Here is a 14,278-nt window from a genome sequence, read left to right on the forward strand (position 1 = left end):
AAAATAGTTAATAAAAGTTATACCAATGAAAAATAAATTTGAAACTCTATCCATTCATATAATTTTTTTTATCAAATATTATATCATATAAATAAAAATATTTAATGTCAAGGTTGATAAAGATCGATTTCAAAAGTCAAACAGAGACAGCTTTATTAAGACGGGGGCGTATACATATATAGTGAATCGGATAGAATGATGTGAGACCGATTAGTTAATATTATATACTCTCTCCGTCTTATATTAATAGTCCACAGACATAAAATACATAGTTTAAGGAAATGTCATAAAAGTACTGTAGTTTTACTCTTATTTTTTATTTCTCTTTTAATTTTATCCACATAGAGCATAATAGAACTTAAGCTTCTTATTCTTTTCTATTTATAGATGTGGACTATTAATTTGAAACATCCTAAAATGAAATATTGGACTATTAATGTGGTCCAGCGGTTGGTGGCCTGCCTCTTTTAGGGGAGGTCAGAAGTTCGACCTCCGTTGGCTACATATTAAAAACACAATTTCATCCATGCCATGAAGTATCCACCCATGACACATTTCCCATATCGTTTGGGGGGTAAAGGGGAGGGGGTTTTACTTGACCGTGCCCTTTGATCGGTTTCAAGGTTTCCTCCCGGGCTGCTATGGGGGTGGGGTTATTATCGTTGCATCGGCATAATCAAAACGGGAGATGATCGCAACGGGTGGTTTAGTCCCCTCGGATGATCCGTTCAAAAAATAATAATAATAATAATACCACTAATTAATTAGATTATAAAATTTAATTTAAGGTTAATCATATGATCGTCATCCCTAATCGTGTGTGCCTAACGCGTTGTAATACCCGTGACTTTCCATCGTCAATATCTTCTTCACCTCACTCGGTACCCGCCATCCTTCTGTCGATTAATTCATCCCAGGCAACAACAGCCTTTATTTACTGTGTTGTGTGCGCCTAACGCGTTTGAAATCTTCCTAAAATACCCCTCACTTTCCGTCGTCAATTCTTTCAACCTTACTCGCTACCCGCCTTTTCTCTTTTACGCACACATATATAAAATGTACGTAAATCAAGAAACCTTCAAACCCCTCAAGAGAAAAAGTCCCAATTTTTCCATAGATTTTTCAAACAGACCTGGTACACCCTTACTTCATTCACATTTTTTTCATCATACCCACCAAGTTTTTATTCTTTCCTTCAAATTTACATCATACCCACATTCTAATTTCTCTAACTACTCAAGATTGTTTTTGGGTATCGGGTGAGCTGTTTTTATACTTTTTGCACACCAACTGTTTGATCATATGTCCACATGAACTGTAATTCGTCATACATACTTGATTATTGTATATATTTATTGGGTAGTAGAATTGGATTGAATTTAGATGGGAAATGTATGTGTAGGATCGTGTTACTCGAAAGATGGAATATTTTATACATTTTCAAATTCATATTGCTGGTCTCGATCACCGGATTTGATCGATTACAAAAATGGCGAATTTAGTAAACAATCACCGTCGATAGAAAAAGATACTAAACCCATTCAGAAGACACCTCCAAAGTTAGTTATCATAGTGAAAAACGAGCAAGATGTTAAACAACCTGAAAAGGATGAAATTGTGAAGCAACAATGTAAAACATCTGACGTCAAAAAGGCGCATAATGTGAAGAGAATGTTAAGTGTAGGATTACAAGCTGACAGGATGTTGAAAACGAAAACCGGCCATTTGAAAGAGTACTATAATTTAGGTCCAAAATTAGGACAAGGTCAATTCGGTACAACGTTTCTTTGTGTAGAGAAGACTACAGGAAAACAGTTCGCTTGCAAATCAATCGCTAAAAGGAAGTTAATTACACACGATGATGTGGAAGATGTTAGACGAGAAATTGAAATCATGCATCATTTAAATGGAAACTCGAACGTGGTTTCGATTCAAGGTGCATATGAGGATTCTATTGCGGTTCATTTGGTTATGGAACTTTGTGCTGGAGGCGAACTTTTCGATAGAATTAATAAAAAGGGACATTTTTCTGAACGAAAGGCAGGCGATATTATTAGAACTATTGTTGGTGTGATTGAAACGTGTCATTCGTTAGGAGTTATGCATCGCGATCTTAAACCTGAGAATTTTATGTTTGTAAACGATCATGAGGATTCGCCTCTTAAAGCTATAGATTTTGGACTATCCGTTTTCTTTAAACCAGGTACCTTTTGGATCATATATTTTTCGGACCTTACAATAGATATAACTAAAAGTTTTATACATATAATTCAATCTTGTGCGACGTTAAACATTGATTCCTTATTAATATAAATTATAATTATATTGGTTCGTATAATATTTGTTTAAATGAAACTATTACTAGTTCAATAGGTATAAACTTATGGACTTTTCTAACGGCAGACTGTCGTTAAGGTACTTAAAAAGCTTGTACAAGTCAATAATCGCTACTTTAAAGTCAAACTAACTACTATGTACAAGCCTTTTATGCACGTTAACGACAACCCCCTAAGTGATGTCGTCAGAAAAATCCTAAATTTATTGGTGTTTGAGTTGATATATTAAGGTCTAAATTGCAGGCGAAACATTTAACGATGTGGTTGGAAGTCCGTACTATGTTGCACCCGAAGTTTTGCTTAAAAATTATGGCCCACAAGCGGAAATATGGAGCGCTGGTGTGATCCTTTACATTCTCCTTTGTGGGGTCCCACCATTTTGGGGAGGTAAGGCTACAAAATTACACTAATTCAAATTCTCAATTTTGTAGTTTTGGGTCATCCTCATAACCTCATTTACCATTTTATTTATATTTTTTTATTTTAATACAGAAACTGAGAGTGAAATATTCGAAGAGGTTTTGCGGGGTAAACTTGACTTTTCATCTGATCCATGGCCTAGTATCTCAGAAAGCGCTAAAGATTTGGTTAGAAAAATGCTTACTAGACACCCCAAAAAGCGTATAACGGCTCATGAGGTTCTTTGTAAGTTTAACTTATTCCATTTTAATTTATTTTTTAATCGGCTTTAGCATTGTAATTTAATTCTTGTTATCGTGGGTGTAGGCCATCCTTGGATCAGAAAAGATGGTGTTGCTCCAGATAAACGTCTTGATTCGGCAGTCTTAACCCGTTTAACTCAGTTTTCAGCCATGAACAAGTTCAAGAAAATGGCTCTTAGGGTAAGTAGTCAAGTAAATACACCAATAACTTATTAATATCAATGCAAAATGTCAACTTTACCCTTACCCATCTCATATTTTTTGCAGGTCATCGCGTCAAAGCTCTCAGAGGAAGAACTTGCAGGATTAAAACAAATGTTTAAGATAATAGATACAGATAACAGTGGTTATATTACTTTTGAAGATTTAAAGGCTGGACTTAACAGATTTGGTTCTAATCTTAAAGAATCTGAAATATACGATCTAATGCGATCTGTAAGTTTTGTTATTTAACCTTTTATTTGTTGGATATCGTTGTTTTTTGATTGTTTAAGTTGAATATGTAGGCGGATATTGATAATAGTGGTACAATCGACTATGAAGAATTTGTAGTTGCAACGTTGCATTCGAATCAAGTCAATAGGGAAGATCATTTGTTATTTGCTTTTTCGTATTTTGATAAAGATGGTAGTGGTTATATCACCATCGATGAACTGCAAGAAGCCTGTAAAGAATTTGGAGTAGATGATGTTCATTTAGAAGAAATTATTAAAGAAGCTGATCAAAATAATGTAAGATGTTTACTACCAAAAATACTGCATTGTTTTACCGAATATGGTCCAAAAAGACAACACTTTCTATTTTAAGTAGCAAAATGGGTAATTTTGTACAGGTTAACATGGGTCAGTAAGGTTGGGTTGACTCGAAAAAATACATATTTTTTGTCTAAAGTTCCTTTTTTCTTCGTTTAAGTGGCTCTCTAAGATGTTTTTATATTTATTAAATTAAAGTTAATATAAAAAGAAAACTCTCTAACAAAACTCTTTTTTACATTTGACTAGATAAAATATCAAAATATATTATTTGAAACTAATCCTATTTTAGTAGTATATAATGATATAACTTGGGAGGTTTTAACCATTGAAACTACACTTTTGAAAACTTAAAAAGTTTACAACACACTAACATTTTGAAGGAAAATATAACATGAATCGAGTCGTATATAAGTTGAAATTTTCACCTTCAGTTTTTGTTCTAAATTTGTTTGTAATGTGAACATGCAGGATGGGCGTATAGATTATAATGAATTTGTAGCAATAATGTATAATAGAAGTCCTAATTTGACACATAATCAATTGAAGGATGATTTTAGTGTCTCTTTAAGGAAGACAGAGACGGTGCTGGTTCGTTGATATATTTTTTAATTTTTTTTTTTTTTCATGCATATATAGTCAAAAAATGCATCTAAACCAGAGGATTTTAGATCTTGAATGTTAAAATTGCTCGTTAGGTGTAGTACTTTGACTTATGGAATGCACCATGTCTCTAAAAACACACACGCTGAATATATAAAGGTCTCTTTTTTGTACAATTATTATAAGTAGAAATAGAAATAGAAATATTCGAATTTATTTGTTTTATTTTTTTAAAATTAAAAAGCAGTATACTAAACTTGCTAATCATACAACGTGAACTGACTCAAATGAAAGGTCCAGATTGCACTGAAACCCCATTCATTAACCGTTATTTAACAGAAAAACACAAATACGGTGGGGCCAATCACATTGCTCCGTTGTGACATGTTTGCGCCAACTCAATATTCACCTGTTCCCCCCGTTTCCCGCCACGTTCTCCTGGTTCTAATTTCATTCTCCAACTTTTCTTTACATATTTTAACCACTGTATTTTGGATTTTTGCACACGGGATTTATATTCTATATTTTTTCGTTTATAAGTTGGGACAATCATTTTAATAAGTACTTGTATTATAAATTCTGCGTTTGTTTCAGAAAGAAATCAAATTGTTCCATGTATCTAGGTCACAATGTATGATTTTTTAACAGTCCTAATGTCTGTAATTATCGTTTCTAAAATTTTTTGTAACAATTACATATTGACTTTTCGAAATTTATTTTAAGCACGTTAATAACATCTTTAGGGTTCGTTATAAGTATCATAACATTACTAATCATGTAGCCATAGTAGAAATAAGTTATGGTGATTAAATTTTATAATAACATAATATAATATCATTTATAACAATATAAATGCAACAATCAAGTAAATATTCTCAACTGATAATTAAACTTATCTATTCTCATATCCAAGGTTGCAAAATTCGCTATTCGGGGATTAATCGATCAGGACTTTGGAAGGATTAATCGGCAATTCTGGGATTAATCGGAGATTAATAGGATTGTACTGTATCTATTTAAATATTAAATTTTTAAAATTATATGTGTAACTATAGAAAAAAACCATAAATACAAAGATAATTTTTAACATAATTATCTAAAATTGTTCATTTTGCTTCAAAACTATAAAATTATAGTTTAAATTCATGTTAAAATGTTAATCATGTTTGACTTTGACTGATTTTGATTACCAAATTCGATTTTGATCCATCATTTGACGTTCAACTTTTAATTAAACGGATTTTTGAAAATCGGAACGGATTGCTCCTAAAAATGATTAATCGAAGATTAATCGGCGAGTAATCGGGTTGTTTACAACCCTGCTCATATCCTTGTCATAAATATTTAATACACTTTTTATATATATTAAAAAGAAAAAAGATAAAAAATGGATTACGAACTCCCCACCAAGTCATCCATGATCGGGTCCACGTCCTCTAATTTTCAAAACTTTATTTATACTTTTTTAGTTAATTTCAACACAAAACTGCTTCTTTGTTGTTAGTGCTGTGTTCTTATAGTAACAAAACATCATTCATCCTCAAAAAAGATTGCCATCAAGTCTCCAACACAGGTAACATCCTTAAACTTAATCCCCATCATATTAATTATCATTTATAATTTATATTTAATGTTCATATAAATATAAATAAATCTTAGTATATCTTTTATTTCATATGATATTTTTTTGACGGTTTCAACTTCCTAGTTGTGCAAGTCTTCTGCAGTTTACACAGTTTCTATTTTATTCTTTTCAGTTTTGTTAGATCTTTCTACTTGATTAACAACTTATAGTGTAAATAATTTGTTAATTGTATTCATTTTATTGTTTTGAGGCCTCAAAATTTTCTTTTTTATTATATGTTTTTGTATATAAAACACTAAAGTCAAAGATAGTTATGCAACACTTGATCACATCATACTTTTTTAATTGTAAGTTGTTACTAAAAAAGATAACACAAATTTATAGGAATGGAATCAAATAATGGGGCCCGGTTAGAATCTGAAACTGCTGTTGTTCTTCCTGATAACGAAATTGTTCAAACTACAAACGTGACAAATCTTTTAAACTCGAACAAAGTTGAAGAAGAAGATGTCGAATCATCTGTGAAAGAAGTGAATCAGGCATCAGTTAAGGTTAAAAATAAAGGCAGTACTTCAAAGAACACTAAAGTGTCTAAAAATGGGCCAAACAAAAGCACTTTTGGTCGAACACCAAGACCGAACTTGTCACCAAGTTTATCTTTCCCTGCAAAGATTGAAACCCCTGTGGGGCCTACATTGTCCATGTCATCAAGTTCTCGATCATACCCTGCTAATAAACGACCAGAAAGGAGTTCAAGTGGATTGAAACCGATCAAAACTAGAGTTGCGGTTAATGAATCCGATGCTGCAAGTTCAACTGCTTCACCGTATTTTTTTTCTTAAACTTTGTCAATATATGATATATTTATTTGGATTTGATTAATTTTTTTATTTCTTTGTTTGGACCGAACAGAATTGCAACTAGTAGGAACAGTACTTCTACTATGAAAGTGAAGTCAAAGGTATTGTGTTCTTGAATTTGATAGTTTACGTGATCGAAAACATTAATTAGCGGCGAATTATTCATGAATATATGAAAATGCAGGAAATTGATGATACGGACATTAAGAAATTTAGGAAAAGTTTGACATTTAAAGCGACACCAATGCCAAACTTCTACAAAGAGCCACCTCCAAAACCTCAACTCAAGAAGGTATGTTCATATGCTAATGACCAGTCGGTGGGGGCCGCCAGAGGGTTGGTTTTATCCTACTTAATATTATTCATATGCTTTTTTTTTTTTTTGAAAAGCAATATTATTCATATGCTAATTTGATTGTGTTTGGATTCCTGTTTTGGAAGTGATTATTTGACTATAGTCGGTTGCTTTCAAACGCTCAAACAACTAATTTAGGTAATCAGTTTGTGATTTTGTATATGCGATTGTATATAGATACCAACTACACGGGCTATATCACCAAAGCTAGGAAGAAGTAAGAGCAATGTGAGCAAATCTTCGGAACAAATCGAGATTGTTGATAGCCCACGAGCTGCAAAAGACCAAACCATGTCGCCTAGGTTCAAATACAGAGATGCGACTACTTCGAAGAAGCCCATCAGGAAGTCTTCTTTGACCAACACATCCTCAGAAGTCAAAGTTGGTAAGTCAAAAGACAAGGGGGAAGTGTATGAAAGCCAAGTGCAACTTGACGGTTCTCTTGAAGTTGCAGGCTGTGCGGATGTTGATACGGTGCAGGAAAGTGGGTTCGGGTCGGGTTCCGGTTCGCCCAATCAGGATACGACACGTGTGGACCTCATTGTTGGAAGTTGAAATGGGTATTGGAAGTGTTTATTTGGAAGTTTTTAAGGGTTATGTTGATGTATAGTGAATATTTTTGGTGTAATTTTTTGTTAGAAGTCTGGTTGTTCTATATGATTTTTCTTAAATGGATCTGTTTGTTTATGGAATTTAAAGTTAGCACCTGCATTAGCTTCTATTTGGTTGTGTTGTGTGTTTAAGGGGCTGATGTTATGCTTAATGACCATATGCTTATCTGCAGTAAGGGGATCAAAGCCAAATTCAGTTTACTTGACTGATGAACTTTACATAATTTGTGTGCTTTTCGGGTGCATCATAGCAATTGAAGGTGTTGTTTGTTTTTTAAGATTATATTTTAAATTTTTTTTCTCTAAGGATCTACGGACCACATCTGTAATAAGGATGTCGCCTAAAGGTCCGATGAATAGTGAAGACTATTTGATTTTATGTCTGCAAAATAACTTAATCTTGTCTATAGCACTTAAAAGCATATTTCTAATTCTGCGACTTTACATAATAGAATATTATTACTCCGTATATCTTATATCTTCGGAAAAACAAGCAATTTACAGTAAAAACATCTATGCACGCACAAACATAAGACATACTAAGACATATGAGTTAAAACAGTATTGAGCAGATTAGCATTGCACTGCGCAAAGATAAGATTATCTGTGTAAATTCATGTTCATTAGTTAATGCTTTTGTGAGAGGGAATAACAGTGAACAGCTACCGAGTTACTAAACTGATATATGATCAAATTGTTACTAGTTTGTTGAACAAATGATACGTAGTATTATTTATGTATTTGCATAATAATGTATATCCAAAACAAAGTAACCAAAACTCACTTCTACCAGTACACTAGTAATTACATAATAATCATTGTATAACAGCACCCCAAAAATATATCAAGAAAAATAAAATAGAATTCATATAAAAATAATAAAACAAGCAGAGTTTCTTCATGTATGGGGGAAACTTGTTTGAACCCAAACTGCAGTATCCATCTGTTAACCCCTTAACTGTCTTCAACTGTACCTGGACAACTTCCTTTCAGATATCTGCAATTGTTGTATAATAATAATTAAAAAATATTAATATACCCACAATTAAATAAGTATTTCTTTATAAACGATCATAACATGCTCAAGTTTCTTCAAAATAGAATTATGCTCACCTGTAAGTGTCTAGCTACTTTGTTGTTTTATTGTCCATTTTTTATTTTTATGCATTTTCCTGAAATGTTGAAAAATATATATTTATACATCAATAACAGCTACTAAATTGGGAATCTTGACCAAATGCTCCAACAATTGAGCATGCCACTTCCAATAATTTCCCTGCATTTTCAAATAATCAAACGAAATTATAAGTATATGGTCACTTGCACAAGTGGCAAATCATTGTAGCATTATTAAAACTCAATTTTTAAAAATGGCATAGTAAGACAAAAGATTGATTACCATAAAGAAAAGAAAACATATAAAAAGTCATCACAAAATCACATAAACTGTCTATATGGTACCATGTCATAATTGTTTACACCTTTCATCTTTTCTCCAAATAAAATGATTTGAATATGATAATAAGATATATAACACCGGTAACAATATTTTAATCATCTTTCCTATAACAAAGAACCTTTCTTATAATGGACCAGAAACACAAAAGCCTCCAAAAAAGATTAAACGTGTAGGGCTGTAAATGAGCCAAGCTACTCGTGAACTACTCGAGCTCGACTCATTAAAAGCTCGATTCGAGCCGAGCCCAAAAGAGCTAAGCCCGAGCTTGAACACATTTCAAAGATCGTTTAATAAACGAGCTCGAGTTCAAGCTTTCAATATCGAACTCGAACAAGTTCGCGAGCCTAAACGAGCTTTTCATTTATATACAATAAATTTATATTTTTATGATAATATTATATTCTACATATGATTACACAATAACAATAATTTATATGTATATTACTTAATGTAATAATAGTAAATTATAAATTATAATTATATATATTATACGCGATCAAAAATTATATAAAAAATAATAATGTATTATTGTTATCGTTTTATTATATTAACAACAAAATTTATAATCATATAATTAACGAGCCTAAACGAGCTCGAGCTTTTAAAAATTTTAACGAGTCGAGCTCTTAAAAATTTTAACGAGTCGAGCTCGAGCTTAATACAGTGAGCTCGAACCGAGCCGAGTTAGAACTCTTAAAATTTAAACGGGCCGAGCTCGAGCCTAGCCTCTGGCTGTGTAATAAATATGATAAAAACTAGGGACCGTATATGCAAATTACTCCAAACTTTATAAGTATTTGTACATCATGCATATAATGTTTGTAGAAATGCATTGTTATATTGAATTGTAGACTATTTGTAGTTATCATAATACGAAAAATATGTGGACACCACTAAAAAGGTCAACCATCCAACGTTGAAAACCAAACCTACAGAAAAGTCAATATTAGGAATGACTGATACAGTGGTAATTCATACCAAGAAGATTACATAAATTATCATTTATCATTTACCAAACAAGAGGATAATAATTAATAAACATAAGATTAAATAAAGGAAAATGATATCTATACACTCAATTTTGATACCAATTTTTTACACAGTTTCCCAAAATACCCTTCATATTTTCTCTACATCCACCTAACTATTATACACATATAAAGGTATTTTGGGAAAGGTAAGTGATTCTCACACGCCACTTTTTGATCCATCTACACTTTTGTCCCATAAATTCACAATTATACCCATAAATTAATTTAGGGAGTTCAACTTATTTTATTAATCGAATTATAATTAAGGGTATAATAGTAAATTAGGTTTAGATAGATCAAAAAAATAGTGTGTGAGGATCACCTCCCGCCCTTTGGGAAATGATAAAAATATGGTGGATAATATCACCTCCCTTAACTAAAAGCAGGAGAGGGGCCCAAAAGGGAAAGATCATAAAACAGTGACAGTTATGTTAGGCTTAAAGTGCAACTGTGCAAGTATAACTACACATGGTACAATATGATGAAGCATGAATACAGGTCAGAAACAGGCTGTTGTCAAAAGAGATGTAGTCAACTCTGTGGTAGATATTGAAGAACATGGGTTTCAGCAGGAGTTGTAAAGATTGTATATTGCAACAACAATTAACCTTTAACTAATTATAAGTTTTATCAACCTTTCAAGTCTTCCAAATTGCAGAAATTAACTTGCAGCTTTAAAAGTTTAGTTCTCTAATTATATATAATATAATGAATTAGGGGTGTTCACGGTCCGGTTTGGTCCGGTTTTGACTAAATTAACTATGCTTGTTACCCTTTGTAATAGGAGTAATATGTATGTACATTATGCAACTAAGGAACACGTATATACACCGTTGCATATATGCTTGTTACCCTTTGTAATAGTAATAACATACATGCATACATAAATCATATGTATTAATAGAAACTTACTTTATTGATGTATCAAAAAAAAAAAAAAATCTATCATATATATTATTTTTGTTTATAGAGATATGATTTATGAACATATAACATATTACATACAATATATAATATTGTTTAATAGTCTGATCCGGTCCGGCTTAACCAGTCGGTGGCCTAATAAAACCGTAAACCAGACTGAGTTTTGCGGTTTGGTGATTTTCAAACTGGCGGCCGGACAACTAATATCCAAAAGTGGACCGAACCAACTAAATCGATACGGTCCGACCAGTTTTTGCGGTTCAACGGTTTTATGAACACTCCTATAATGAATAATTATCTATGATCCAATTCTGCTGAAATACCAAAAATATGTTTACGGTTATGGACTTATGGCCCGTAGCTGAGCCCCATTTACGATGCAAAGTCACAAGCCTAAACTACACATTAAGCAAATTACATAGAACTTATGTCACACTATCCTGTGTACTAACAGTAGGGAAGATAAGTTCTACTCGTACAAAATACTACACTACACATGCATTAATTCATACTAAGTCTTGGAATTACTATCGTCTCTAAGCATCAAACGATACGGGTAACCATAAGAATTAAACAAATCATAAATCAATACAGCAGTCATAAGTAATAAGTTACGAACGCACCTCTATTTTGCTTAGCGACAACTTTTGTCTGCGTTGCCGAAACATCCTCGTTACCCGCCTTCGGTTTCTCAACTGTTGGTTCCACCGGAAACAAAACCCCATCAATACCCTGCACCGATATCCTCCAGTCCATATAAATATCCGGGTCAAACAAATAAGCTGACTCCTCACCCGACCCGAATTTCACTGACCCGTCAGCCTCCTCAGCCACCACCTTATGTGGCAACCGTAATGTATCATACTGAACCTTGCCAAAACGACGTACAGAATTATACATACTCTCTTCCGTTTGATACTCTGGTATTATATGATAGTACATTATCAACTCCGGTGCACCAGGATCACTTAGCTGGTCGGTTGTAAGTTTAGCCATAGCTTCATCGTTCGGTGCCAACACCGTTAAAACATAACCCTCGGAAACCAGTTTTCCCATCTCTGTCGCTAATGATGTTAAATTTACCAAAATGTCGGCTAATTCGTTGTAACCGCCATAATGTAGTAGCGTTTGGATGAAGTCTTTCACCTGGTATTATGCATAAATGATGGTGAGCTCATAAGCCATTAAAACCCGAGTTTATTTGATTTGGAAATATCAAAAAATCAATAAGTCCATAGAATAACCTAATCAAACTATCATAAGTTAAAATTAAAACTAACATAATTATATGTTACATATATTAATATTAATATCAAATATCAAATATATACGTAGTATCAGTTAAAACATATTATATTCATTTTTATTTACCTGGCTCTCTCCATCGAAATGATGGTGGGCGCCACCCGGGCCTGGTGCAGGTGCGGGAGCCAGCGACGGACCTGGTGCCATTGCGTTGTAAACCGGTAACACGGGCGGAGCACCAGCAGGAACCGGAGCAACTGGTTTCTTCAACCGGTTAGTTCTCGGATCCACAACCGGAGCTCCTTCCGGTAAAACAGCAGAAGTCGAACTCAAACTCCTTCTCTTATTAAACTCCTCTTGTACCAACCTAGGAACCAACAACCTCTCAATCCCATGGATCACCCCATCGGGTCTAACCACATCATCGGGTCGGGTCACCTTAGCCAACCCACCCACCACTTTATCTCCGCTTTTTTCTCGAGTCAACGGTAAATGATTCTCACTTTCGTCAACACACAGAGTCTCGTACCTAACTCCAGGTATAACATCCGTATCCAGATCCGACCCGGGCCACTCCTCTGACCCGACCCGACCCGGAATGATATGAAAAAGTAACAAATTCTGTAATGATTTGAGATTGCCGGGTTCAAGTAAGAACCGTTTGAACTCCGGATCTAAATGCCGCTCCAAAGCTTGATTACTCGGTGCAAAAATGGTGATATTATGGAGTGAGACTGTGTCCTCTAGGGTTTGTAATAATAAAGCCTTCTCAACTAACTCAGACAGCTCAGTGTAATGTGAATCTAAAAGAGCAACAAGAACAGAGTTTGAATTGATGTGTGATGAAGAAGAAGTAGTTGTAGTAGAACTGATTTGAGGTGGAATGAGATTGAATATGAAAATTAAAAGTGTGAATGCAGCACCATAGATCTTTGAATCCATGGTGCTAATTGCAAATTGCTAATTGATTGATTGATTTGATAGAAAATTGGTGAATATTATACTACTACAGTGTTGTGGTTGTGTTGAATGTTGAGATTGTCTATTTGATATGAATAAGAATGCGTTTGTTTTAGGTTTTTGGGATGAAGAATGGAGAAGATAGAGAAATAGTGAAGCGGCAGTCGGTGGTGTCGTTTTGCAAGGGGAGGAAAGAAGGGGACAATGGCCCGTGAAGATAGAACATTTGTTTATAAAGGTTGTGTAATGTAATAACAGCTCCTGGTTACCTTTTTTTTTTTTTTTTTTTTTTTTTTTTGGCAAAAGTTGGATTATATTGATTTCTTTCACAAATAGTGATAAGTACAAGAAAGGGTTAACTAAAATAAAGTCCAACACCCAAACAAACACATTACAGTAGGCTTATAAGAGCCAAAATAAAGAAAGCATCATTACAACCACTACATAAACATTTAAACATATTCTTGAAACAACAGCATACGAAGGAACAATCAAACGAGGACCCAAGGTTGCGATTTCCAAACATAAAATTGATGACTTCCGGCTTCATTCGCATTCACTAACCATCGAAAGACTTTAAGAATAACACTATCAACAATCACCATCGAAGGATTAGACACTCCATTAAAGACCAATTCGTTTCTTGCAAGCAAAAAAAAAACTAATACGTAGCCGGAACGATCAATCTCCAAGCCTTTTTAACCTTAATCCCATTATTGGCATTGGAAGTAAACTTTAAGATTAAAAAACTCATCTTTCTAACTTGAGATAATTCCACCCGATCTTCCTCTTGAAGAGACTTGAACACCACGAAAAGTAATACATTTCCATATCTTTTTAAGCACACTCGAGGGCACATTTCTACAATTGTTTCTTGAATTGCAATAGATTGGAC

General features: G+C 33.6%; 3 protein-coding genes across 3 annotated transcripts; 2 read left to right on the forward strand and 1 right to left on the reverse strand.

Annotated features, from left to right (window-relative positions):
- Positions 1–956: 956 nt before the first annotated feature.
- LOC139853198 (calcium-dependent protein kinase 26-like) lies at positions 957–4,959 on the forward strand. The gene is made up of 7 exons (XM_071842578.1): positions 957–2,203; positions 2,580–2,723; positions 2,829–2,981; positions 3,063–3,178; positions 3,266–3,433; positions 3,505–3,729; positions 4,222–4,959. The coding sequence occupies exons 1-7, from the start codon at positions 1,384–1,386 to the stop codon at positions 4,348–4,350; spliced, it is 1,755 nt and encodes a 584-aa protein (XP_071698679.1). The 5' UTR covers positions 957–1,383; the 3' UTR covers positions 4,351–4,959.
- A 1,553-nt stretch (positions 4,960–6,512) lies between these two features.
- On the forward strand, positions 6,513–7,938 carry LOC139853197 (uncharacterized). Its single transcript, XM_071842577.1, has 4 exons — positions 6,513–6,764; positions 6,851–6,899; positions 6,983–7,090; positions 7,331–7,938. The coding sequence occupies exons 1-4, from the start codon at positions 6,640–6,642 to the stop codon at positions 7,706–7,708; spliced, it is 660 nt and encodes a 219-aa protein (XP_071698678.1). The 5' UTR covers positions 6,513–6,639; the 3' UTR covers positions 7,709–7,938.
- A 611-nt stretch (positions 7,939–8,549) lies between these two features.
- LOC139852831 (fasciclin-like arabinogalactan protein 17) lies at positions 8,550–13,365 on the reverse strand. The gene is made up of 4 exons (XM_071842166.1): positions 12,550–13,365; positions 11,802–12,324; positions 8,878–9,040; positions 8,550–8,761 (listed from the first exon to the last, which is right to left on the reverse strand). The coding sequence occupies exons 1-3, from the start codon at positions 13,363–13,365 to the stop codon at positions 8,967–8,969; spliced, it is 1,413 nt and encodes a 470-aa protein (XP_071698267.1). The 3' UTR covers positions 8,550–8,761; positions 8,878–8,966.
- Between the last annotated feature and the right edge of the window lie 913 nt (positions 13,366–14,278).

This window comes from Rutidosis leptorrhynchoides, chromosome 6, assembly GCF_046630445.1.
Source record: "Rutidosis leptorrhynchoides isolate AG116_Rl617_1_P2 chromosome 6, CSIRO_AGI_Rlap_v1, whole genome shotgun sequence".
In the NCBI taxonomy this organism is placed as follows: domain Eukaryota; kingdom Viridiplantae; phylum Streptophyta; class Magnoliopsida; order Asterales; family Asteraceae; genus Rutidosis; species Rutidosis leptorrhynchoides.